Source organism: Pezoporus flaviventris, unplaced genomic scaffold (assembly GCF_033815535.1).
Source record: "Pezoporus flaviventris isolate CSIRO_AGI_PZ_B2104156 unplaced genomic scaffold, CSIRO_AGI_Pfla_v1 ptg000096l, whole genome shotgun sequence".
NCBI classification, from domain to species: Eukaryota; Metazoa; Chordata; class Aves; order Psittaciformes; family Psittacidae; genus Pezoporus; species Pezoporus flaviventris.
Genome location: NW_026892644.1, coordinates 684853 through 709115, shown reverse-complemented (window position 1 = coordinate 709115; position 24263 = coordinate 684853). Strand labels below are relative to the sequence as shown.

General features: G+C 40.7%; 1 protein-coding gene across 2 annotated transcripts in view; it reads left to right on the top strand.

Annotated features, from left to right (window-relative positions):
* The window catches only part of LRP6 (LDL receptor related protein 6), a 127764-nt gene that overhangs the window by 96336 nt on the left and 7165 nt on the right, over positions 1-24263 (top strand). Inside the window, exons 11-22 of one of the 2 annotated variants that reach the window (XM_061476346.1) lie at positions 1285-1469; positions 2985-3311; positions 6853-7055; positions 8862-9073; positions 9254-9444; positions 13816-14025; positions 15345-15470; positions 16778-17014; positions 18706-18816; positions 20647-20877; positions 22430-22566; positions 23725-23822. In XM_061476346.1, the coding sequence (XP_061332330.1) occupies positions 1285-1469; positions 2985-3311; positions 6853-7055; positions 8862-9073; positions 9254-9444; positions 13816-14025; positions 15345-15470; positions 16778-17014; positions 18706-18816; positions 20647-20877; positions 22430-22566; positions 23725-23822 (2268 nt within the window). The remainder of the gene's footprint in view (positions 1-1284; positions 1470-2984; positions 3312-6852; positions 7056-8861; positions 9074-9253; positions 9445-13815; positions 14026-15344; positions 15471-16777; positions 17015-18705; positions 18817-20646; positions 20878-22429; positions 22567-23724; positions 23823-24263) is intronic. The other variant, XM_061476347.1, reaches the window with a different exon arrangement.

The following is a 24263-nucleotide window of genomic DNA, read 5'->3' as shown; positions in this document are numbered from 1 at the left end:
TCCCTGGCAGTGTTGAAGGCCAAGTTGGATGGGGCTTCGAGCAACTTGCTCTAGTGGAAGGTGTCCCTGCCTATAGCAGAGGGATTGGAGCTGTCTATGCTCTAAGGTCCCTTCCATCCCAAACCGTTCTATGATTCTGTGATGTTTCCAAGGATTATTATAATTCAGTGCTTTGTCTCTTCACCACAGACTAAGAAGAAAGAGACTTCAGTTTTGAGTCCAAACGCCTATTTTTGTTGTACAGCTGAGCTATGTTGTTGTACTTTATATGGATGTTCTCATGGCATTACTACCATGGGGGCAGTTTGAACAGGTCCATGCTGTGTGTACAATTTGCAGAATTTATGCACAAAATTCTTGCAAAATTTTGGAGAAAAATGTACAGATATTCCTGGTGTCTAAAGAATAGCTCCCTCTTGATCGACAGTTTCTGAAGCATCCTTCCCCATGTGTGGTTGGTTGAAATTAAAAGCATTTTATAGGTGTTTGTTAGTAGAGGTATTAAAGCAAAAAGGTGTGAGCTTTGGCTAGCTATATCTCACTTGTTTTTAAAATGGTGTTGGCTTTACATTTTGGAAGAAGGTACTGACTAGCCACCAAATGTCAAATATACAGCCCTCTCTGCAGTGCCTAAAGAAAATGTAAACGTGTACAAGTCCGTGCTTCTGCCAAATGAGGTATAAGATGGCCCGTGAGTATGTGCTAGTTTGTACTTTTGCTCCAGTGGAAATGCAATACAGTTTTGTGTTATTGTGGCCTTGACTGAAACATAACACAGTGTTACATGGCTGATTGACTTAGTTGTATGGAGATGAGCAGTGGCACCTATTAACAAAAGTACCTTGCATACCTACCTTTCTATGTTCCTTCATTTGATGGACAACTGAATAGGAACAGAAACCAAGCATCATAAAAAATATTTTGGTGAATAACCAGGTATAAATGAACGTGCCCAACTGCCAACCTTTTACCTCTTAACTGATGTGCATGGATTAGTTAAGATTGAAGTGCTTTCATACGGAACTTGCTAGTGAAAATCCAGCTCCAAGTGGAAAAAATAATGTTGGAAGCATTTTGAGGAAACTTGACTCATTTCCTTGCTAGTATTTGGAAAAAATATTTAGTGTAATGGGCTTAATAAATGCTTGAATTTACAGCTCTTGGTTTTCTCCTTGTCTTTCTAAGGATTTTTGTTGTGTTTCTCCCCTTGAGTTCTCCTTTTCTCCTTTGGAATAAATTTGGGTTTGTTGGTTTTTTTTTTTCCCCTTTTTCCCTTTTAATCAGGTTCATGTACTGGACTGAATGGGGTGGTAAGCCAAAGATTGATCGAGCTGCTATGGATGGCAGTGAGCGGACTACTTTGGTGCCCAATGTGGGACGTGCTAATGGCCTAACTATTGATTATGCTAAACGACGACTGTACTGGACTGACCTCGATACCAACCTGATAGAATCCTCCAACATGTTAGGTAAGCCCCAGAGCTCTGGGCTGCATAATGGGGATGCTGCTGCCTTTTTGCAGTTCCCTGTGGCAAATTATTGCTTAAATAATGCAGAGGTACAAGTCTTAAGACAAAAATAGTTTTTTCCAGACTCACATGCCTTTAACATTTGCTTCTATAATTGATGTTTATGCAACAGAGCATTTAGCGAGACCTCGATTTTCTTGTAGGTGATACAGTTCCTCACAAAATTAAAATTCTACAAGCTGTATGTGTTTTCAGTTATATGTAGGACAAAGCTGTCAACTTTAAGTGTTTTGGAGGGCCTTGTTTTGCTGCTCTGAAGAGCACTGGCAAATACATAACAAACACTTCATCATCTGTAGAAAGGTAGAGAGAAAGCCAAGATAACAGCAGTTTATTGGATATATTTCACAATGTAATTTAATACAGTCTGGGTTTTAGTCTTTATTGGTATCCTCAGGTTTCAGGCATGTTTCCACCCCCCAAGAATCCTGCACACTAAGGAACTTTTTCTGGCTTCTACTAGTCATTGGGGAGGAGGGAGGTTCACTCATGCTGGGGTCTGTGTGATGGTTTTATAAACTGGGCATTACAGCTAGATGGATATGGAATATTTTACTCTTTCATTGTCCTAGGGTAGTATACTGAGGACTCAAGCCCTCTCAGGCTTGCACAGTATCTTAACTTCTTGGCACCTGCAAGAGTAGAGTGCCTTGTTGTGTGCCAGTTTATTTGGATTAGTGTCATCACTAGTCAATATTTAAGGCTAAAGGAGTTACTTATAAGCAGTACATTTGCAAGACTGGAACAAAGCTAGAAAAACCTAGCTAGTCTGTGACTAGACAGCAGGACATTCTGTGGTAATGAAGTGGTTTGAAATAACAGGGTTGAAATCATTCCCCCTCACCCCCTGCCATGCCCTGCTCCTTAAGGTCTGTTAGCATTTCCATGGCATACACAATTGACGGTTTCCTACCTTGAGTTTCTGACTGCTCCTTCCTGTTACTGCATTCCAGAGACAGGTTAGTTTAATGTTGTGCATTTAAGTTTTCTCATAATACAATGTAGAATTTTATTAAGCTCATAACAATTCTCTCTGTAAGCCGCAGGCAGGGACCCAAATGTGGTGTGAGAGATGCTGAACAGGGACTGTAGTGTCAGGATCCTGCATCTCCTTCAGGGACATTCTGTTTGCTTCAGGGAAGAAGAAAAAGACAGAGTCTTTAAGAGCCCTGATCATTTTCAAAACAGACATTTTTTTTTCTCCTGGAAAAGTACATTCTCTTCTGTGAATCACGAGCATGATTAGCACGTTCCTGTGAAAGGATCTGATGCTTCAGAATGGTCTTTTGAATATTGTACATTACTTTATAATTTACTTTTGTAATAATGAAATAGTAACTTTAAACTATGTATGTGTTAACCTTTCTGTTCAGGGGACATGTCCAGCAACATTAAATAGCATAGTGTTTGTCCCCATTTAATTCTGCTTTTTCTCTCCATTCCTTTTGGAAACAGGACTTGACCGTGAGATTATAGCTGATGACTTGCCTCACCCATTTGGCTTGACTCAGTATCAGGATTACATTTACTGGACAGACTGGAGCCGGCGTAGCATTGAACGAGCCAACAAGACCAGTGGCCAGAACCGGACTATCATCCAAGGGCATTTGGATTACGTTATGGATATCTTGGTGTTCCATTCCTCCAGGCAGGCAGGCTGGAATGAATGTGCCTCTAGCAACGGTCACTGCTCTCACTTGTGCTTGGCAGTCCCTGTCAGTGGTTTTGTCTGTGGCTGCCCAGCTCACTATTCCTTGAACTCCGACAACAGGACTTGTAGTGGTAAGCCATAATGAATGAAAATAAAACAGAAAAGCAGATATGTTTGATAACAGATGCAAGCATTGTACTTGGAGGAAAGAAGAGTTTTGGTTTTATGTGAAATAGTGAGGCTTGTTTGCTAATAGGCTAAGTTAAAGCTAGTTTCGATCTGTAACGTTAAACATGTACATGTACTTGAAATATTTTTGGTTCCTTACCTTCCCTTTCTCCATAGGAAGCAGGATATATGGCTAGATAAAGATCTCAATAAAAACATGCCTTTTAAAATGTAATTTTGCAACACTAAAATCCTACTGACTTTTAAGAGAAGATAGGGCATTGAAAGCACACAAAAAAAAATTAGTCTTGCAACCCACCAGTATCACCGTAAAATAAGAGTTGCTGTAAGCAAACCTTTACAGTGACTCAGCTAAATCTGTGTAAACGGGAAAGCTCAAAGTTCTTTTGGTTTTGTATCTGTCAAACCCTCCTCAAGTGCTTGCTTGCTTGTTTTATCTGCTTATTTATTTCTAATTTTGCCTGACATAAAGGGTATGTGATGCTTTGGTCTATACTCTGGACTTTGTGTAGTCTTTGAGTGGTGAAGATTTAATTCTGTATGTTTGCTGGCTGATGAGATTCTGAGGTGGGCCACTCTCATACCCCTAAAAGTGTTTCTTCCTTAGTGAGCAGAGGATGGCTTCATGGCCTCCCCAGCACTTCAGATTTCTGATCTTAGTGCAGCCTAGCCCTATTTTTTTTTATTGTTGTGCAGAAAATGAACCGCAAGTCCCCTTAGGCTGTGTGTAATTAGTTTCTAACCAAATAATTTATCCATCTCTCAATAACTGGCTGCCAGTGAAGCTCATAATTTTGGCAGGCATATTGGATGGCTGATTTCCACTGGTGTCATTCAGATTCGTCAGTGGGTGAAGAGATTCATGGTGCAGGGAGACAGATTGTATCTCATCCACATCATGCATGAGTAGAGACATCCAGCTGTTTTAAAGCCAAAAGCATGGCAGCTTGTTCCATGAATGCCACCTCATGGCATTTTCTTTTTAAATCTTGGTCTTCAGAAAACTCTGCTTTTCCACTCCCCAGTATTTCCTGTATGCCTCCTTCTGTTATTAGAAGGGGCGCTTGCATGACAACTGGATTATTGTACTCTGACATGTTCACACCTTCCTGCAAGTTACAAGACATGCTGGCACCTCTCTGGTGATGACTGTGATTTTGTAGGTGGAGAAATTTGACTTCCAGCAGAGAATAAGTAGCAAAATGATCAAAGGTCATGTTTTCTTGCGGAAATGCTCTTGGAAACAAAGGAAGGAGAAAAATACAGCAAATGCGTTGTAAGCAAATAGAACCAAGTCCTCACGGTACGGTTCAGGGCCGTTCATGAGGTGTTAGGAGTTTTCCTTCTGCCATGGTCAAACCTGGGAACTTTCCAGCTTCTCATTTGTAGGTTGTTGGAGACTTGAGCTTCTCTGCATAGAATTTAATTTTTTTTTCTTGGCCACTATAATTGGAGCATGGATTGTTTTAACTTTCTCTCGCCTATTTTACTTGCCTATGTGCTCCTAAACATGTTAATAGCTTAAGCCCTGTCTAGAGGCCAATTCCTCCCTTCTAGATTGCTGTGCTCATGTGGGCATAGATTCTTTTAATTACGGGAAGGACACACTGCTCAGAAGTGTGGGAAGGGTAACAGATTTCATCAGACCTACCACGTGTCACAAAGTTTGAAGGCAGTGTTACAGGGGAGATGTGCTCATTGTACTCCATTTGCCTGCCAAAAATATAGTTTAAATATGTGAACATTGGGAGGGAGCATGATGAAAACTGAGACGGGATTTCTGAAATTGATGCTGTTTCAGAGATGTGGGGACTCAAGGGAGGAAATTCTGCTGTTGCTTTTTATAATGAGCCATCAATTCAAAGTTGGAAGCCAGGCAATCTCAGACAGTGAGAGGGTGCCTCTGGGGAAAAGTGGAAAGAATTTTAGATGCTTAAGATGATATGTTTACCTGCACTGTTTTATCTTAAGCTTTTTTCCCCCCTCCAGTACTCACTTAACTGCTTGGTAAGAATGCTGATGTTTTCCAAATCTAATATTTTGCTGTACACGTTCATATAAACTTTGCTTTGCCTTTTTTGTGCTTTCTTCTGCAGTTTAGAGCTAAGTAGAAGGAGGCTTAAATTAGTGGAGAAATGCTTGGAGGGGAAACACAGGTTTTCCAGAAAGCAAATTAGGCCTGATTGTTACAGGATGTTAGGACTGAGTGTTAGTTACCAAGGAGACTTCCCCCCCCTCCCTTTACTTTACTTTTTTCCAGCAGCCTGAATAAATGTTCAAAGCGTATGCATAAAATAACAAAGCAAGGTGATGATATTCTTTGGAAGATTTTTAGCCTACTCCCCTTTCCCAGGTGCTGCCTTACCTGTTTTACAGGCTGGATTGAATGAGTGCAGTGTCCCACTGCTAATCTCTCCAGACTTATGCTATAGAGAATTGATTGTACAAACTTCAGGGAGGCTGCAAACTGCATTTCTGGCTGCTGGCTCTTGTGCCGTCTTGCACAGCAGTGGCTCCAGGCAGACCATTATTGAAAAGAATGCTGTGAAAAGGGAAAATGCTTTAACAACCTACTCTGATTCCTGACCCAGTAATGTAATACGGGGATAATTTCTTTCTAACGATGTATTAAATGCCTTGTGAACTGATTATGTAAGATACAGCTGGTAAACTACAGCCATATGGGGTAGAGAAGACTTACTTTCTGATGTTTGATGATACTTCTAAGAAAAAAACTCGATCATTTGTCCAGGAAGTTTTTGCTGGGTACCTAGACAGCTGGAGTGGAGCATCAGGGTTTGGTTTTTTTTCCAACTGCAGGTTAGCATTCCCAGATGAGCACCTGGAAATAAGATATATAAATTTGAGAAGAATGAATAGATTTTTCTTCCAAAATGCCGGCTTGAACAGACCTAACAGATTTTTGTGTGAATTAGTTGTTGTTCCATTCCAGTGCAGGCAGGAAAAGGGTTTGTGGGAACAGAATTGAACTACTGTAATGGCAGTCTGTCTTCTCTGGGACCTCAAAATAAGGAACCAGTGCCGGCTTTCGCTCAGCTTCCTCTGCAAGTAGAAGTGTACCTAGAAAAAGGTTCAAATAGTGGAACTGCATTTCACCGAACCCCCTTTAGAAAGAAAATTGACAGTTCTTTGAGAGATGTGGTTGACCATTCTTCTTTGAGGTGATTTTGACAGAAGTCTTCACATTCGTTAGTCCTGTGACGCACAAAATTATCTTTGCCTGTCACATACACATTCAGACGTTTAGAGTAAAAAGAGGTTATTTGGAAGGCTTTCCAAACTGATCAGAGGTTAGGATTTTAATGTTTTGTCTTGATTTTTTTTCTTTATTGGCAAAGAAGAAGGGGAATGAAATAATAGATACTGTCTGGTTATACATAGTTGTCTTTTTTGAACATGCAAATACCCAACATTACTGCTATGTAACCCTTTCACGCTCCTCTTTTTTTTAATCCCATCAAGCTCCTACAACCTTCCTGCTGTTCAGCCAGAAGAATGCAATTAATCGCATGGTGATAGATGAGCAGCAGAGTCCAGATATCATACTCCCTATCCATAGTCTCAGGAATGTTCGAGCCATTGATTACGACCCCCTGGATAAGCATCTGTACTGGATTGATTCTCGGCAGAACATCATCCGGAAGGCACAGGAAGATGGCAGCCAGGTATCCTGCGGGTGATGGAATTACTAAAAGATGAGGAAAGCATGCTTTACACACAACAATTGTTCATGAATAATTTAGATACACGGACTTCCTGCAGGTTACTAGCTGTCACTCGGCAAAACAAGTGACGTCTGGAGTTTTTGGAGTCCTCAGCCAGTAGTTTGGGAGGTACTGCAAGAAATAAAACGTGGAAAAATAAGGGCAACTTAAAGATATTTTTGCATTATTTGTTCAGTTTTGTCTTTTGGCTGGGGGCTGTTGGAAGCCCCTGTCTAAGAGAAATAGAACATGGAAGGGAAGGTTCTTGGGAGAAATGGAGTGTGTGTGAGAGAGAAGGAAGAGTTGCAAATGAGCAGGGTGCAGGGACATTGACTAAAATGAAGAGGGTGGGACTGGCACATGGCTGTGCCTGAAGCCTCCCAGGTTCTGGCAGAAGTAGGAGGAGAGTTGTTGTTAACCTGAGCAAGGAGATGGAGACTAGTGACCTGTAAGAGATATAGTAGCAGGCTTGGGAAAATGCATTCGATGGGGAATACAGAAAAGGCGGAGTAGGGCAAAAGGTGGTGCAGGTTTAGTGAGGTTAATTGTGAGCAATGACTGATTACGCGTTTTCACATTTTAAAATAGATTTTTTTCTCTCTGAGTTTTTGAATGGGGAGGAGCAGAAGATTAAGGTGAACAACACATAGGTGCTATATTCAGTTTAATTTGCAAGAGAATATGGTTTCTGGTGGTAGGTGTGGTGGCAGTTGGATCCTGCTGAAGGCCTTTCAACGTTAACTCTTAATTTAGCAATCATTTTAATTTTGGAATATTTACATAATTTAACACCCCAAACTAGTCAAAGGCACAAGGCTTTTGCCAGCTTCAGCAGAATAAACAAATGTAAGACATGTAGGCAAACCCTTTCAAAGAAGTGACAAGCTAAATAAAGTTAGGCAAATTTTCTGGTGAAGTTTAATTTGGGGTTGAGAGGGTGGAGGCTGCTCACCTCAAAAGCACAAAGTTCTCCAAAAAAGATGATGTGAGGCTGTGTTCTGTGAGTTATCTCTCCTCTTCAGATTTTTTTGAAGAGCCCATGGAAGATGTCAGTTCAGTTCAGATTTCCCTACAGGAGACAAGCAAGTTCTTTCTTTAAAAATAATAAATTAAAAAAAAAGGAAAGAAAGGCACATGAACTCCAGAGGCCTGCACCAATAGAAGGCAAGAACTTTGAAGCAGAAAGGTGTCAGCTGGAAATGCTCTACAGTCACTGTGGTGACTGATGTCCTTTCTGTCTGTTGGCAGAGTTACCTTCCCATTTATTATTCATCCTTATGTCCCCTTAGTATGATGACAGTGATGGTGGAGAAGAGCAAGGCAAGAATTTCAAGTGCTGTCTGGCCTCACTTTGCCTGTGTTTTCATTTGTTCAGCTGTAGCTTTGGGAAACAGTGGTTATGTATTTCAGCTATAGAGTGCTAAATGTGTGCTGGGTTTGGGTCTATCCAAACCAAACTTAAAGAGTCATCAGGAAGGCAAGAAGAAATGCAGTTTGGACTTACTGGTTAAAATTGCGAAGTCTTATGACCTGCAACCAATTTACATGCTTGCAATTACAACAGACCGTCAGGACTAAGTGTCTATATCTGATCAAACGTGTTGGTGGGGCAACTGAAGCTGGGTGTCTCCTTACTTTAAGATAGTATTTTGGCCACCTCCTTTTTCTGAGAAGCAGTTTGATGTGGTGCATCCATAGCAAAATAAAATTGCTCACTTTAGATCAGATTAAATGCTCTTCTGTGGGTTGTTTTTCTTTCCTTTGTAGAGCCTCACTGTTGTGACAAGTCCAGTTCCCAATCAGAACCTAGATATGCAGCCTTATGACCTGAGCGTTGACATCTACAGTCGCTATATCTACTGGACCTGTGAAGCTACTAATGTGATCAATGTGACACGCCTGGATGGGAGACCCATGGGGGTAGTGCTCAAAGGAGATCAAGATAGGCCCAGGGCCATTGTGGTGAACCCAGAGAAAGGGTATGTAGCTGAAATGCAATGTGGGAAAATTCAGGCTGAAGGTCTTGAGAATCAAATTGTTTTCTTGCTGCACGTTGGTTTCTCTTTGTTGGAATAAAAATGTCATTCGTTAATGTGTCTTGGTCATATAGTAAAACTGTGGAAAGATCCAATAAACTTTTTTTCCTCCAATTATTCCAGGTACATGTATTTCACCAACCTACAGGAAAGGTCTCCTAAAATAGAGCGAGCAGCATTGGATGGAACAGAACGAGAGGTCCTTTTCTTCAGTGGTTTGAGCAAGCCCATAGCCTTAGCTATTGACAGCCAGCTGGGCAAGTTGTTCTGGGCTGATTCAGACCTGCGGAGAATTGAAAGCAGTGACCTTTCAGGTAGAGTAGCACTTTTAATTCAGTGATTCATTTGTGTGGTGTGGGTGTGGGGGAATGCAGGGAAAGGTGTCTTCTTTTCCTTCCTACTATAAACAGTCTGTACTGTGATTCTAATCACTCCCTAAATTCCCAGCCAGGGAATGTGCATGATTCACGCAGCGTGCCTTTACAGTCTCATGCCTCTATCTATGATTTGCATTATTAATTGCTACACATGCTATTTACTTCATGTTCTCACTGCAAGACCTTTGTGTGGTTTCCCAAAGTCAGTTCACAAATAAATTGCAGCAGTTTTGGAAAAGGGAGGGAGAGGGTTGTTTTTGAAGGCATTGGTTTTGGTGCAGTAGTCTGTCAATCAGAGGAAAGTTTCCTGTTAGTGGAAAAATCTCTCCTCCAGAGTTAAAGCAGCAAGTGTGCAGGTCACTTCTGTGCCTGTCATTTAGGGTGAAATGATGTGTGAAGGATAGAGCAGATCTAACAGCTCTCTGTTCTCAAAAGGCAAAAAACTCCTTCTTGCAGCTATGGAATTCTTTGCCTGTTCCCTAAAGTTGGTTATGCTGCTCATCTGACCTCCTCTGTGAGTTGATTCAGCTCACTTAACCCTTAACCACATAAGCAAAACAATAACTTAATAATAATATACAGAAAAAAGAGAATAGAGGACAGTGTTCTGTTCTTTTGGAAAGCTGAATTGGTTCGGGAAAGAGTCCAGAAAGCAACCAGAACTGGAGCAAGAGAAGAGAGAAAACCGTGCAGTCAGGTTGGGTGAAACTGAGATGTCTCTTATTCACAGCTTAACTGTTTCATGTGGCTTCAGAATTAATTTGTTGTGATATGAATTGGGCTGGATGTTGCTGCTGGGAGTGACAGGATGTTCTGAGCACGAACTTACCCTCCTCTGTTAGGTGATGGGGTATATGCCCCCCTCCCACTGCTGCTTGTGGAGGGCAGTGCAGAATTTCTTCCTCTGCAGCAAGTCCATCCCCAGTTTGAATAGTGCATGTCCTTGTACTTCAGCTGAGTGTTTTTCTACTATCAGAAGCATAAATACCCGTGTAAGGAAATAAGTACTCACTTTGCAGTCTGTGCATGAGTTTGAAAACTGAACAAGAGTGTGGTAGTTTGTACTAATATCTTACACTGATGACACAATACCTTCATTCAGAGTAGCAGCATGTAATCCTGTTGACACCTCTGTGATTTTCAGCCTTTTATTTAATTGCTACAGTAAGCTTTTATTTAGGAAAACATTTCTGTTTCTCTAGATGATTGGAATTGAGACTGAGAAAGATAGTATTTTTTTCTCAGTGATTCATGTGGTGTGTCACTGAAAGGTTAAGGGTCACTAATGAACTGTGGTATCCTGATTGTTCACTAGTTTAAAACACAGGACATAACCTTAGTGAATAATTCTGAAAAAGATGCTGTAGGGTGTATCTTGGTATGTTCTAGGCTATCCCAGATCTAGGGTCTGTATGAGTAATGGGCAGCAGAACCACACACATGCTTATTTTCTCAGTTTGTGTTATCTGCCACAAATTAGGACACCAGAGGAGGAGATGGGACAAAAATTCTAATTCTGTCTGGTTTTAATGAATCTGCTTTGGGTTTTGTTTGTGGTGGTTTTGTTGTTTTGATTTTGATTTTGGGGTTGGTTTTTTTTTTGTGTGTTTTGTGGGTTGTTTTCTTTTTTCCTAAAGATGTGGCTCTTGGATCACCAATGTTGTGTGGTAAAAGCTCACCATATTTTCGAAGAACTTGAAAAACCATTCCAAAACCTCTGTTGCTTTTTAGCATTTTCACCACAAATAGATTGCTATAATCGCCACCATAAATTGCTAACTTCTGAGATGCATTCTTGTGCTTAGGAATGCTGATTAAAAGGCTTTTTTTGACCGGCAGAGTGAATTTTCTGCATATTAATTTCTTAAAAACATGTACAATCTCTTTCTCTGTCAACTCTGTAGATGCCAGTACCCAGAAAGGAGAGCTAGAATGCCTTTTATGTGAAGAAGTCCTTCTCTTCCTCCCTCCTTCAGGCATGCAGTTAGGACTTGGTTATGCTGCCCAAATGCGAGATCCTATTGAAGCTAACCAGATTCTTCACATGATTAAGGGGTTGTTTATGAAAAGATGACTGGAATTAGCTCCCTACCATGGAAACTATTTGGAAATTAGTTCTTCTATTCCAGAATAATTAGTGTGATTTGGAAATGTCTAATGATTCTGGAATTAAGTAATTTTTAATGTGGAAATAGAATGAGCTGTGGGTGTGCCCTGATCTTTGTATTTATTTGGTTGGTTTTTAAGTCTTGAAAGGTATTGCTGGAAAGTGAATGGTGATGCCAGGAGACAAAGCTCCTCTTAATCAGATCTCCCTTTCATCTGACATTACCAATAAAGGGGACTAGCACCCTGATGGGCCAGCTTTGGATTTTATTGTTGGTTTATGGAAGGAGGGATTTCAGTGTCTCTGTTTAGTGAGAAATAGTCAGTTACACTTGGTCACAAATGTTAAAAAGAAAGAGTAAGACATTAAGGGAGTGACTATTTTAAGCTTCAGAGCTTTAGGAGGATACTGTAAAATGTCATTCTGATTGACATAAGCATGACAGAGCAGGGCATGTACAGACTCCATTTGGGTAGGTCAAGGTCTTAGTCTCAACTGTATTCCTTCCTGTCATCTTTACATTTTTGCCTATTCCCAGCTTACTTTTTCTTCTCCTCAAGATGCAGGCTGCTGTTTCTTACCTTTTCCCTATGCAATGAGTCATGTTCTTGGGTGTTAATAGATGGTTGCAGTTATTTAGTTTAACTTACATCACTCAGTCTATTAATTTCTCCATCAGTCTGGGTATAACCTCCTTCAGAATCCGTCAACATCTTTTCTTAATCAGATCATTGCTGGTGTTGTTCCAGAGTGGTGGGTGAGAGCCCAGTCTGTCTTAGGATTAATATTTGAATTTCCCTGTTCAGCTTTAGATGTTACCACTTACTAAATATTTGAAAGATTACTTAACTTCTGAGCTCTGTATGCTTTTAGGGAGATGGAGATAAAAGTACTTTTCATAGCTGAAGTTGTAGGACATCATCACTGACATATTGTTGATGAAATTCTCAACAAGCCAAAAAAAACATTCTTGCTACTAAACAAAGCAGAGGGATATAGAACTTGCTCAAATTATAAAATTATTAAATATGTGGGTTTTGTCCCATAACATTAGTTGTGTGGATATGGTAGAGACGGGATAGAATTTTTATGGTGTTCAGTTGTGCTAGCATATTTTTACAGGACAAAATATAAAAACTTACTAGAAATTTTCTGGATGAACATATGTGAAGCTATTGTCTCCTGTAGTAAAAATGAAAACTAAGCATAGCTGTGAGCCCCAATATCTGAAACACTAGGATTTATATGTAAATTTTCAAGCTGTGGCCTGAGTTTACACTATGTGACGCTACACATCTCAAAACTGAAGCAAATCCATATGCCTGTGAGTCATTTTCTGCTCAGAATCTGATAAACCTCACAGAATATTTTAGTGTTAATGACCTTGTCATAACATGTAAAATAAAGGAAGCATGGATTAAACCTCACTCCTGAGCTCTCAGGCTTTGAATAACATACTTTCCTTTTGTGTATGAGCTACTAAGTCTTCACTGATTTCGGACAGTCTTTAATGATACCTTTGAAATAGCTGTGGACTGAGTCTTAACCATGAAACATGACAGTCCCTCTTGATTAGTTCTAATGCAGAGTAATCTAGTGTAAAAGTCAGCAAATACTCTTCAGAGGTATAAGGCCTGCTACTGGTGATTGCTAAACAAACTGAGGAAAGTAACTCTTCACTAGGAAGAAATTAGCATTCCCAGTTTAGCCTGAAAACCTTATGAAGATGATGTAGTTGAAAAGAAAGAATATGAGGAAGTCAGAAGTCAAGTGTTTACCTTAATCTCATCATTCATGTGAGAAGTGCTAACTACTTTGTCTTCACTTGGATTTTATCTTGTATTAGTCAACTCAAGCTAATAATTCATCTTCTTATTCCCTGTTGTGTGCCAAGACAAAGCAGTTAATCTCTCAAAAAAAGGATAGAATGAAAAGTATTACCGATTCCCATCGTATCAGTCAAAAGCCTGGGTAGGGCATGGAGCTGAGCACCAAACTCCAGACAGTAATTGTATGTGAAGTGCAGAAACTGTCTGCAAAATGTATCAGTCTTGCATAAGGGGAACCAGGATTGCTTTTATAGTTGGCTTACCTGGTAGTGTAAAAGTAGTAGAAAATAGTGGTGTGAGTAGTGTAGAAAATATCTGTGACTGTATTCCTGTTCATTCCAGTTGAGCTAAACCACTCTTTCCCTTCCACAGGTGCTAACCGGATTGTTTTGGAAGACTCTAATATCTTGCAGCCTGTGGGACTAACTGTATTTGAAAACTGGCTGTATTGGATTGACAGGCAACAGCAGATGATTGAAAAGATTGATATGACTGGTCGAGAAGGACGTACAAAGGTCCAAGCTCGTATTGCACAACTCAGTGACATCCATGCTGTAAAAGAGCTCAACATTCAGGAATACAGTAAGTGCAATCTCTGTTTGCAAGTGCAAACAGTGCCTGTGGGGCTTGAGCCAAGGAGTGGCTGCAGAAAGATGAGCCTGTTTGGCCTTGTCATTGGGCGACATCAGTGCAGATCGGAGGGGCCAGAAGTTGGTATCGTTCTGTGTCTGTACATTGCCAGGGTGCAATTAAGTTTGTTTCCTTCAGGCAGTTGGCAATGGACTGGAAATCTATCACAAATCCAGCATCATCTTTTGTTGCTGATGACAGCTTTACTGGAAGTCCCATGCCGGCACCTGGCATATGAGTGTCTGTAGACACACTGGAAACATCCTGTTATCCCTAGTAGAAGATTTTCTGGATCATGCTAGTGAGTCATTATCAGGTGTTTATTTCCATTTAGACAAGCACAACTCTCAGGGCCTTTTAGTAGCAGTCGGATGTTTCAGTGGACTGCCTGCTTGAAGAAAAAGTGAACAATTTTTGTTGATGGCAATTCGTATTGAAAGTAAATGCCAGAAGATCAATGTTGTGTTGCAGAAAGGAAGCATGTCTTAAATAACAATTTGTGTTAAACATGGCTGCACTTTAAAAAGTTTTCTGTTTACCAGGGTATAGCATTTCTCCACACACACGCTTGAAACGATGGGAGCTGGATGGTTAAATCAGTGGAGCTGCTGTCATCCTGGAGGAAATAGGCCTGGTTAATAGGCTGTGGTGCATGCCTTGGAGAAATATGTAGAAAAATGTCTGGGGATGTTTAATTAAAGCTTCACTGCAGACTACTACTAGTTGTGTGTGCTATTAATCTCAGTAAATTTGTCAGAAGTTCCAAGAGAAGTGTGTTGTCCTTATTAAACATTAAAATGAAGAGACATATTTATCTAGAGCATGTTAATTTGAGTTTCAGAGACAGTATGGAAGTGACAGAATTCATAAATTAGAAAAGTTTACTTTTTTAATGGTCTTTGATAGAGAAAAGGAAGTATGGAACCCAAGGCATGTTTTTCTGTTACTAATGCTACTATTTTTGCTGCAGAGAACTAATTCTACCTCACACAAGAAACAAAAAGTTTAGTGTCATTTCAGTAGACCCCACGGCATGATTTTTAGTGTTTCAGATCATGGGCAGTTACTGATGTGCGTTGTAATTATTGATGGCTCTAAAGGGAAGGAACACACGCAACAAAATACATTTTTTTCAGAGCTGCTTTTAGTAGTGCTCTCCCCAGGGGTAAGGAAGTAATGAAGGGAGTCCTGTGAGCCCAAAGAAATTACTGAAAGTCATAAAAGAGGTGGGGATTTCTTGTGAGTACCTGTCTTTATTTTTAAAACCACAGGACAACATCCTTGTTCTCAAGATAATGGTGGCTGCTCGCACATTTGCATCGTGAAGGGCGATGGCACCACGCGCTGCTCTTGTCCAGTCCACCTTGTTCTGCTGCAGGATGAGCTGTCCTGCGGAGGTAGGTCCTTCCCATGCTCTGTCACTAAGCTCTCAGCTTCTGGGTGTGTGGGGGGGTTTCATCTTTAGGGGTGGCTTCTGAGCAGAAAGAATGTGACAGTGCACCAGGTGCTGTTACACACTTCGACATGCTTACCAGCTAAATCTGCAAGTATTGAGGAGTAAGAGAGGTTTACTAGTTCACTGTTGAATAAGGGTTTCTGTTCACCCTTCCTATTTAAGACCGCTGAATTGTTTCAACTGGATTTTTCAGTTGTATGATTTTCACTAGTTCTTCTCTGTCACTCTGTGTGTTCTCGTTTTCCAAATAGTGGTAGGTTCTCACATTCTGGCATATTGCACCATGTCTGTGCCATTTTACTCTTCCCTGCTGTCCTCCTCACTCACCCCGTGTGTGTCTTTCTGAACTGCAGTCGCAGAAGGGCAAATTGCCTCCTCCATGGCGGTACGGCCGCAGTAGCCTATGCCCTGGTGTCTCCAAGGGTGGGGTTGAAATGGGGTAGGGGAAAGGAAAGGCACTTAATGCTTGGGGGGTTTTGTGCCACCATACTGAATGGACTTATTATGCAATCTTCTCACTATCAAGGCGATACGTGGTCTCACGATGGAGCAAGAGCTAACATAATCCAGATATTTTCTCAGAACAAGTTTAAGACCAGGCCAAAAAGGGAAGGGGAAGGGAGGGGAGGAGGGGGAAAAAAGAGGATTAAAAAAAGGGGGAAAAAAACCGCACTTACTTACTGTATGAGATTAACAGATAACAACTGTATTGAGACAGTGGGACTTGATTAGGTGGAGCAGATTTTTGTTGTTTTAAAAGAATTTTGACCAAACAGAGCTGTCGAGGGCCCATAACTAGACACTGAGTCACAGTGCATCCATCTGCGGTGCATTACATCCTTTTAATGTTTTCTGTACCATGACAAGAAAGTGAGCCATCAGTTGTGTATACAGTGGTGTTGCAGGAAAGATGGAGTAGAAAAGCGCGTTGACTTTAAATGAAGACTTTTGAGTTGCTAAGAGTGTAAGAGGCTGAAGTGGGAAGGGAAGACAATTGTTTTGAGTGTACATATTTCTCTGTTTCTCTTCTTTGCCTAATGACCCTCCATCGAGGTGAGCCTGCATCAGTCACATGGAGTTCAGGATATGCACAAATTACAGTGGGGGTGGAAGTTACCTTATGACGTGGCACGTTTATCAGCTGCTTGATATGTGAAAGCATCTGAGCTCTTCTTGTTCTTACCTGTCCTGATCTGCTGTTTGTTCACCTGGATTTTTAATTCTTCTTTGTTTGCTTGATTTTTAAAGAGCCACCAACATGCTCCCCTCAGCAGTTCACCTGTTTCACAGGTGAGATTGACTGCATCCCGGTGGCCTGGCGCTGTGATGGTTTCACTGAATGCGAAGACCACAGTGACGAAAAGAACTGCCCGGTGTGTTCAGACACCCAGTTCCAGTGTCAAAGTGGACAGTGTATAGACAGTGCCCTTCGGTGCAATGGAGAAGCAAATTGCCAGGACAACTCGGATGAGAAGAACTGCGAAGGTACAAAGGATCTTTCAAAGTCTGGTGACAATAGAGCTGTCATGAGAACACTATGATAAATACCAAAGTTATTGCTGGGTAGAATTGGGAAGGACCTGAGGTTCTGCTGTTTTTCAAACTGGTCTGTTAAATGGGCCATTATTTCACAACTCCATACTTCTGTTTCTCCACCTGTGAAATGGAAATAACAATGACCTCCTGCACAGTGATTTAAACTCAATGAAAAGTGATATTAAAAGTGGTATGGTTTTGAGTTCCAAAAACCCAGTAACTGGGAGTGAATTACAAAGTGAAGCAAATCCTTGTCGTAGTTTTTTGTGTACCTTGTAAAGGTCTTGGGGTTGTTTATTTTATAGTACATGAAGAAAGTGAAGTTAAGCTTTTCTGAGTAAATGGGAGTGAGAGACACATGAGATTTCTGGAGATCTCTTCTTCCTATAGAGCACAGCAAAAGAGAGTATTTACACCATCATTACTGAGGGAAGTGCTGTTTCCAGCACAATGAGAATTAGGTTCTCTTAGTTTTGAGAAGGACAGGAATCTGGTGGAATCTGAACCACCCCACCACTCTACAATGTGAAACATGAGCAAACTCGCCCTGTCCCTACTGCAAAATAGTGAAGAGTTGTAGGGACAACTTGCAAGCTGGAAAAGATGCCTCTTCTCTATATACTTTCAGTACATTTTGCTTCTTTAAAGAAACTAAGAGTCTTTGAATCAAGGCTGATTTTCTTTCCAAAACATGGGCTCCAGCTCAAACAAAAGCATACCGACTAATGCACTTCCTGTGTGATGAAAAGTGATTGTTAGCCAGATGAGATGCTGACATTTCAAAATACATTGTGCAAGTTAGCTTCCCAGTTACCATCTAGTGATTGGAGTTGCCAGTCGAGAGGCTGTTTATCACCTTCAAAGTGGCCCTGTTATTCAGAGTATTCAAGTTGATTACAGAAAAGCCTTTACTTTAACTGCTTAATTCAACTGAAATCAGAAGGAATTTCTGCATTTTATGAGAAACAGGAGGCAAAAAGATGTGTAAACAACAGCAGCCACCACCTTGCCTGCAGCACCCTTTTTCCCAGAGTGGTGGTTTATTTTTGAGCATACTGGCAAAGCTCCAGTTTTATCTCCTGTCTTTCATTGCATTTTCAAAACATAATGTCAAGTGAAATATATTGTCTCCTGATCAAGGAGTTTTCTGGTTTACAGGAAGAATACAAGGACTTTAAGAAACCACATTTGTATTTCTTCAACAATTTTATCATCGTGGTTTGGCAGATTTTTTTTTAATAACTTAATTTTTCTCCCTTATATTACAGTAAATGCTTAGAGTTGGAGATTGTTATAGTAATTTTGCAACAGCCATGTCCTGGCATAAACACCTGTGTTCTCAGTAGCCTTCTGCTTCTGAGTTATTTTAGTTAAGGTAGCTTTACCTTGTAGTGTCCTTACTGTATACAGGCAGCGAGGACCCAGGTACCCACTGTGCAATATCCCCAACAGAACACTGAATCACTTTTTGTGCATAGTTGGCATGAGGAACTTTTTGTGCCACTGGCTACTTTAAGAAACAAAGCTAGCAGCAGGCTAAACTCACCTAAGATACTGATTGCATGCTTTGGTATCTTGTTTCCTTAATCTTTTTAAGGAGTAGAAGTCTTTGATACTGACTTGTGAGGTTCTCTTTCCAGTGCTTTGTTTAACTGATCAGTTCCGCTGTGCCAGTGGGCAGTGCATCGGGAAAAGCAAGAAATGTGATCACAACCTGGACTGCAGTGACAGCTCAGATGAGCAAGGATGCTGTAAGTGTAAAGCCTGAGACTAGAGACTTGATTGCAGCATCCAAAATTTGTTTCTTACCTACTCTCTGAGTTAGGTTTTATTCTGCCAACCAGACTGAATTAGTTACTCCATAATGAATGCTCCTGTTTATAACTGCTGTCATGCAATTAATGCATAACATGCTGGAATAGAAATAACAAAAAGAACTAGTATTCTGAGGCAGGGCAGGCTGGTAATTTTCCCACTTACCTTTTTATACTTTTAAAAGAAATAAAAGGTTTATTTTCCTATAAGCTGTTAGTATGCTGAATTGGAAAAGTGTTAATAAAAAAATCTAGCAGCATGAGGCTTTCATACATAACTGCTCTGCTTCATGTTTTGCTCATCCAGAGAATTAATAGCAGGTGGTTTTAGAATCAGAGGAGCACTCTGTTTATAGAGTAAGCCTTCTAAAATTTCCTTTATATCTTGAAAAGATGTAATTCTCATCTTGATTTATGATTTGTAACATGTCATGTCCCCTACCTTGAAATCTCCAGGGCTCTTCAAGAATACCACTGCCTTTAGAATTGCAACTTGAAAATTCATTTTCATGGTTGGTGCTTTAAAAGAAATTGTAAATAGGGACATCTCTTCTTGTGCTACAGATCTGTGTATCATGGTTGACACACACATAACTTGAAAATGCAAAGCCAGACTTGGGCCCTTAAACTTAAGAAGGAGTCATAGGAGATGTTCTGTTATGCTATCAAGTCATTAGTGACATTATCACAGATATATATAGTTATCTTTATTACAGTTCATATATCTGCTGGCTTTTTAGCAGATGATGAAAAACTAGCCCACCCAGAGTAAGATTGCAGTTGTCACTGTCCGCCTTCCAGTATGATCAGAAGTCTGTTTACTTATCTCTTTAGACTGTGACAAGCTGGTTAAAATGTGGGTTTGGTGTTCAGGGAGAAGAAAATGTGTTGAGGAAAAGACTTTCAGTAATGGATAAGATGTAAAACACTGACTGGAACAGGAAAATACTTTAAAGTCTGCTTTTCTTGTCAAATTCGTGAAGCACAGGCAGGGGGTTGTCATTTATTCCCAGAACCATCACTGCTTAGAATTGGTATTGTAGGGAAAGCCGCTCATTTTGACTATTGAATAATCATTTCAGACACAGATTCCTCATAAGGATGGGGTGTATAATGCTGATGCTGAGCTATATCTGTAACCATCAGTGTGGGTCAGATGTGGAGTATGTTAGGTAGTTTAATAAATAGCAGCAAACACAAAATTTATCATTGATGCATCACCTCTGCTGTTCAGCATAAGTGAATGTTACACAGTTGAGAAAAGGGAGTGCCACTCTGTTGCACTGGGTGATAAACTAGGTGCTTATGTCATGAGATGCAACATGAAAAATAGTTGTCATTGTCTTTAATGACAAGAAAAAGCATAACTGGAGTCCCCAGCACAGTGCCACCTGGAGTCATGGTTACAGGTCTTGTTCATCAAGTTCAAAGGGTAGCCCTGCCTGTCAGCAGGAAGCAAGGTAGCAACCTGGTTTATTATCCCCTGCATATGCGTGTATTGTATATTTCCTATCGTTTGTGATTGAAAAACCTCTCTGCATGTGTGGAGGTCATCCATGAGCATAGGTAGCTGTTATGGACACTCAGCCTTTAAACGGATCTGCCCCAGTGCCTGTTCGTTCCTCCCGTCTATTAATCTGAAAGCTGTTGTGTGCCTGCAGAAAGAGGAGGCTTTTATTTTTCCTTGAAAGATGTCAGTAAAACTGATGTTGGTACATGAAGCTGTTGCATTAACTTACATGGCCTGATTTTTGTTTTTGCTTTTAGACACAACGGAGGAGCCTGCGCCACAGCCCAACAACACTATAGGCTCCATCATTGGTGTGATCCTTACGGTTTTTGTGGTTGGAGCGATGTACTTCATCTGCCAGAGGGTGCTGTGCCCACGCATGAAGGGAGATGGAGAAACGATGACCAATGATTATGTGGTGCATGGACCAGCTTCTGTACCACTTGGTTATGTGCCTCACCCAAGCTCTTTGTCAGGGTCTCTTCCTGGTGAGTAAATGGTGTGATCCTTGTCCTGCTCTTTGGCACCACATAGTTGTAGCTGAGGATACTATGCATGAAAGCACAGGAAAACATCCATTCCAGATGTATAACTCTTCGAAGCTGTTGGAAGCCAGGACTGTCAAGGCTTGTCACCATCCTTCCTTATAAAAATGAACTGCTATTCTACCTGTGCTAATCACGAGCCTTCAGATACTTAGCAGAACGACAAGACTGTTTAACAATGTAGTCCTATATCCAAATATGCTTAGCAATGCTGAGGCCTATAAGGCTGCAAACGCTGCCCCAGGAGCAGGTTGCCCAGGGGAGTGGTGGAATCACCATCCCTGGAAGTGTTCAAAAACCGTGTAGATGAGGCCCTCAGTGACATGGTTTAGTGGTGGTCTTGGCAGTCCTGGAATAACAGTTGGACTTGGTGATCTTCAAGGTCTTTTCCAACCTAGGTGATTCTATGGTTCTATGATCAAACAGGTACACATACCATGGGAGTTCTTTTGCCACTAAAGCCGCCTATTTTTGGAGTATTACAGCATCAGCAAAGTGTAATGACAGTGCAGGGTGAAGCTACCCAGAGTTATATTTATAGGACTCCAAACATTACGTAATTATTCTCGTTAGATTTGTAGACGGGGTTTGTATGCTTGTGAAAATTCTTGTAAAGTCTGTAATGACCAGCGCTAACTGTGGTCTCAGCTTATTTCTTTTGATGATGTTTCCAACACCAATCCAAGCACATGAGGATACTAATGTTTGAAAAGTAAGACTTAACTGCAATGTTGCACGTCATTTATATGCATTGCTTCTGTATATGTTGGTTTAATATGTATTTGTGGCTTTGGATCTAGCAGGTTCCAGTCAGAACACAGAGGTTCTGTGAGGCTGTTACAGGGTTAAAGTAATACACCAAATTACTTTCTGTGATAACCTGCTTTCATAAAGTATCCTTGGGCAGAATCCTCACCATTACTTCAAGCACAGTGGCATACCTCTCCATTTCCCGCTTGGACACTCTGTCAGCGTGCTTCAGTCCAGTAGCAAAAGCTCACTTAACAGTGTCAAAATGAAAGAACACAAACCCCTCTCTTCTAACTCATATTTCAGTTGCTCAGTTGAGGTGGTCAGAGTCAGTTTCATGTTTTATTCTGAGGCACAGAAATAGTGCCTGAATGCCCATTCTCTGAAGTCTTTTCCAGCCATTCAAGTAAAAGAAATCTGTTTCTCTAGGTTAGCCCAGTGCCAGGTTCTGCAGTTGAGTAGCTGAAACACAAACCCAACATGCAGGGGTTTGGAACTAGGTAATCTTAAGGTCCTTTCCAACACTAAGTATTCTATGATTTTATGCTTATTCCCTGACAGTCTTCATTCCAGTTGTCCGTCAAGGAGCGCTGAATTTGCTCTTAATTCTGAGATGATTCATTTTGGTTTTAGGAGTTGTGCTTATCCTGCTGTTATCCTCTAAATCGTTTTTAAGCTTTCTTTTCTGTTTGCTTCGAAGACCTGAATATTGACATCCATGTTGACATCCATCTTTGTTCTTCAGGGATGTCTCGAGGTAAATCTGTGATCAGCTCCCTCAGCATTATGGGAGGGAGCAGTGGGCCACCCTATGACAGGGCCCATGTCACTGGAGCCTCTTCCAGTAGTTCTTCAAGTACCAAAGGCACTTACTTTCCTCCAGTAAGTCATTCTATTATTCATAGACCTTTCATAACTTTCAAGGAAGTGACAGAGTGTTTCTGAGAATAATTAATTGACAGATGAATGTTTTGTTTAAAATTTCTATCTTAATAAACTCTTTGGAATATGGAGTGAGTGATTTTCAAAGGAAAGGGAGGGGGGAATTGTCTTTTTCCAAAACAGTATAGGAATTTTCTTTTAATTTTAAAAAGTTGAGAGATCAGTGCCTGAATAAGATATTAGACTGAATGTCAAGGGAGATTAAAAAATCCCTATAAAAGTTGAGCATCTCTGGCAGAGTGATCTCCTTTCATTATACTCTGCCATGTGCCTCTGGAGGTGAAACTGGCTGATTCTGTATAGACCTTTCAAGGAATTAAAATGAAGTTTTGTGTCACATGTCTTGCAAGTGACAGCTAAATGAACAAGTGTCTTGCAACTCCATAGATTCCTTCAGTCACAAATGGATAGTGTGCTGCACTAGATGCTATATAGAAATTGGTACCAGCCCTAAAGGGCTCCCATCTCTTTACTTCTAGAATCTGTGGTTGTTGTTTTAGATATTTTTATATGAAGTTCCCAAGCCACTGTCAAGTGTTAGGGTTACATGCTTGGTCAGTGCAAGCTGAAAACTGTTTCAGTTCCGAGAATCAACCCATCATGTTAAATCTTTATATTAATCACAATACTGTTTGTGCACTAAGAGCATGTCTGTATAGGGAATAAATATTTGTCTCGGACAGCACACTGCAGGTAATAGCATAATACTTGGGGACTACAGCTAGCGGGAGCAGACATCTGCCAGTTCGCCTAGGGCGGTGGTATCCCTAGTAACAATATAGTATTGAACAGCTAGATTCAGGTTTACTTTTTAGCACTAGGTATGTCAAAATAGCAACAGCACTCAGCGTTTTTTGAGAAGAGCTTAATAATAGCTTCTGTGGGAATGATAAGAAGCAGCGTCTCCAGTGTCTGTTAAAGAACTGGGAATTAAACAGAAGAAAAAACCTGTTTGTTGGGAGGGCCTATGCATGCACTTCTTAACTTTAGGTTCCTACTAAACAGCACTAAAAAGAAAATTTATAAACTGTTGTTTTCTTGTCTCCTTCCTATTTATTTTTTTAACTGTGGCTTTTTTTTTCTTTTCTTCCCCCTTAGATTTTGAACCCGCCACCATCACCAGCTACCGAACGTTCACATTATACCATGGAATTCGGGTATTCTTCAAACAGCCCATCCACTCACAGATCCTACAGGTAATCACTAGTACAATAGCATCCTTCAGGATAAAAGCAGTTAATAGAGAAAATGCAGAAGAAAGGCAGCCTCTGCTCCAGAAGAATTGCAATCAAAAGCCCTAATTCTGCAAGCACTAAAACAGGTGCTCAGATGGGTTCACACATATTGCCTCACTGAAGCATGCAAGTGCAGAGGTAAATCGTGCAGGTGGTGGGTTAGTGGTACACCTCTCGGGTGTATTGCTTAAGGAGAATGACAACACTCATCACAAAATTAGCTAAAAGCCAAAAGAAACCTGGTGCCGTGATAACTTTGAGCCAGAAATACTTACCTTGGAGTTAGCCCTGCCTTTTTTTTAGCCTTCTGTTATAAGTAATTTCTCACAGAATTACCGGAAATGATAGACAAACACCATGTGGAGGAAAGGTGGCAATATATAGGTTAGTAAGTCAGAAGTA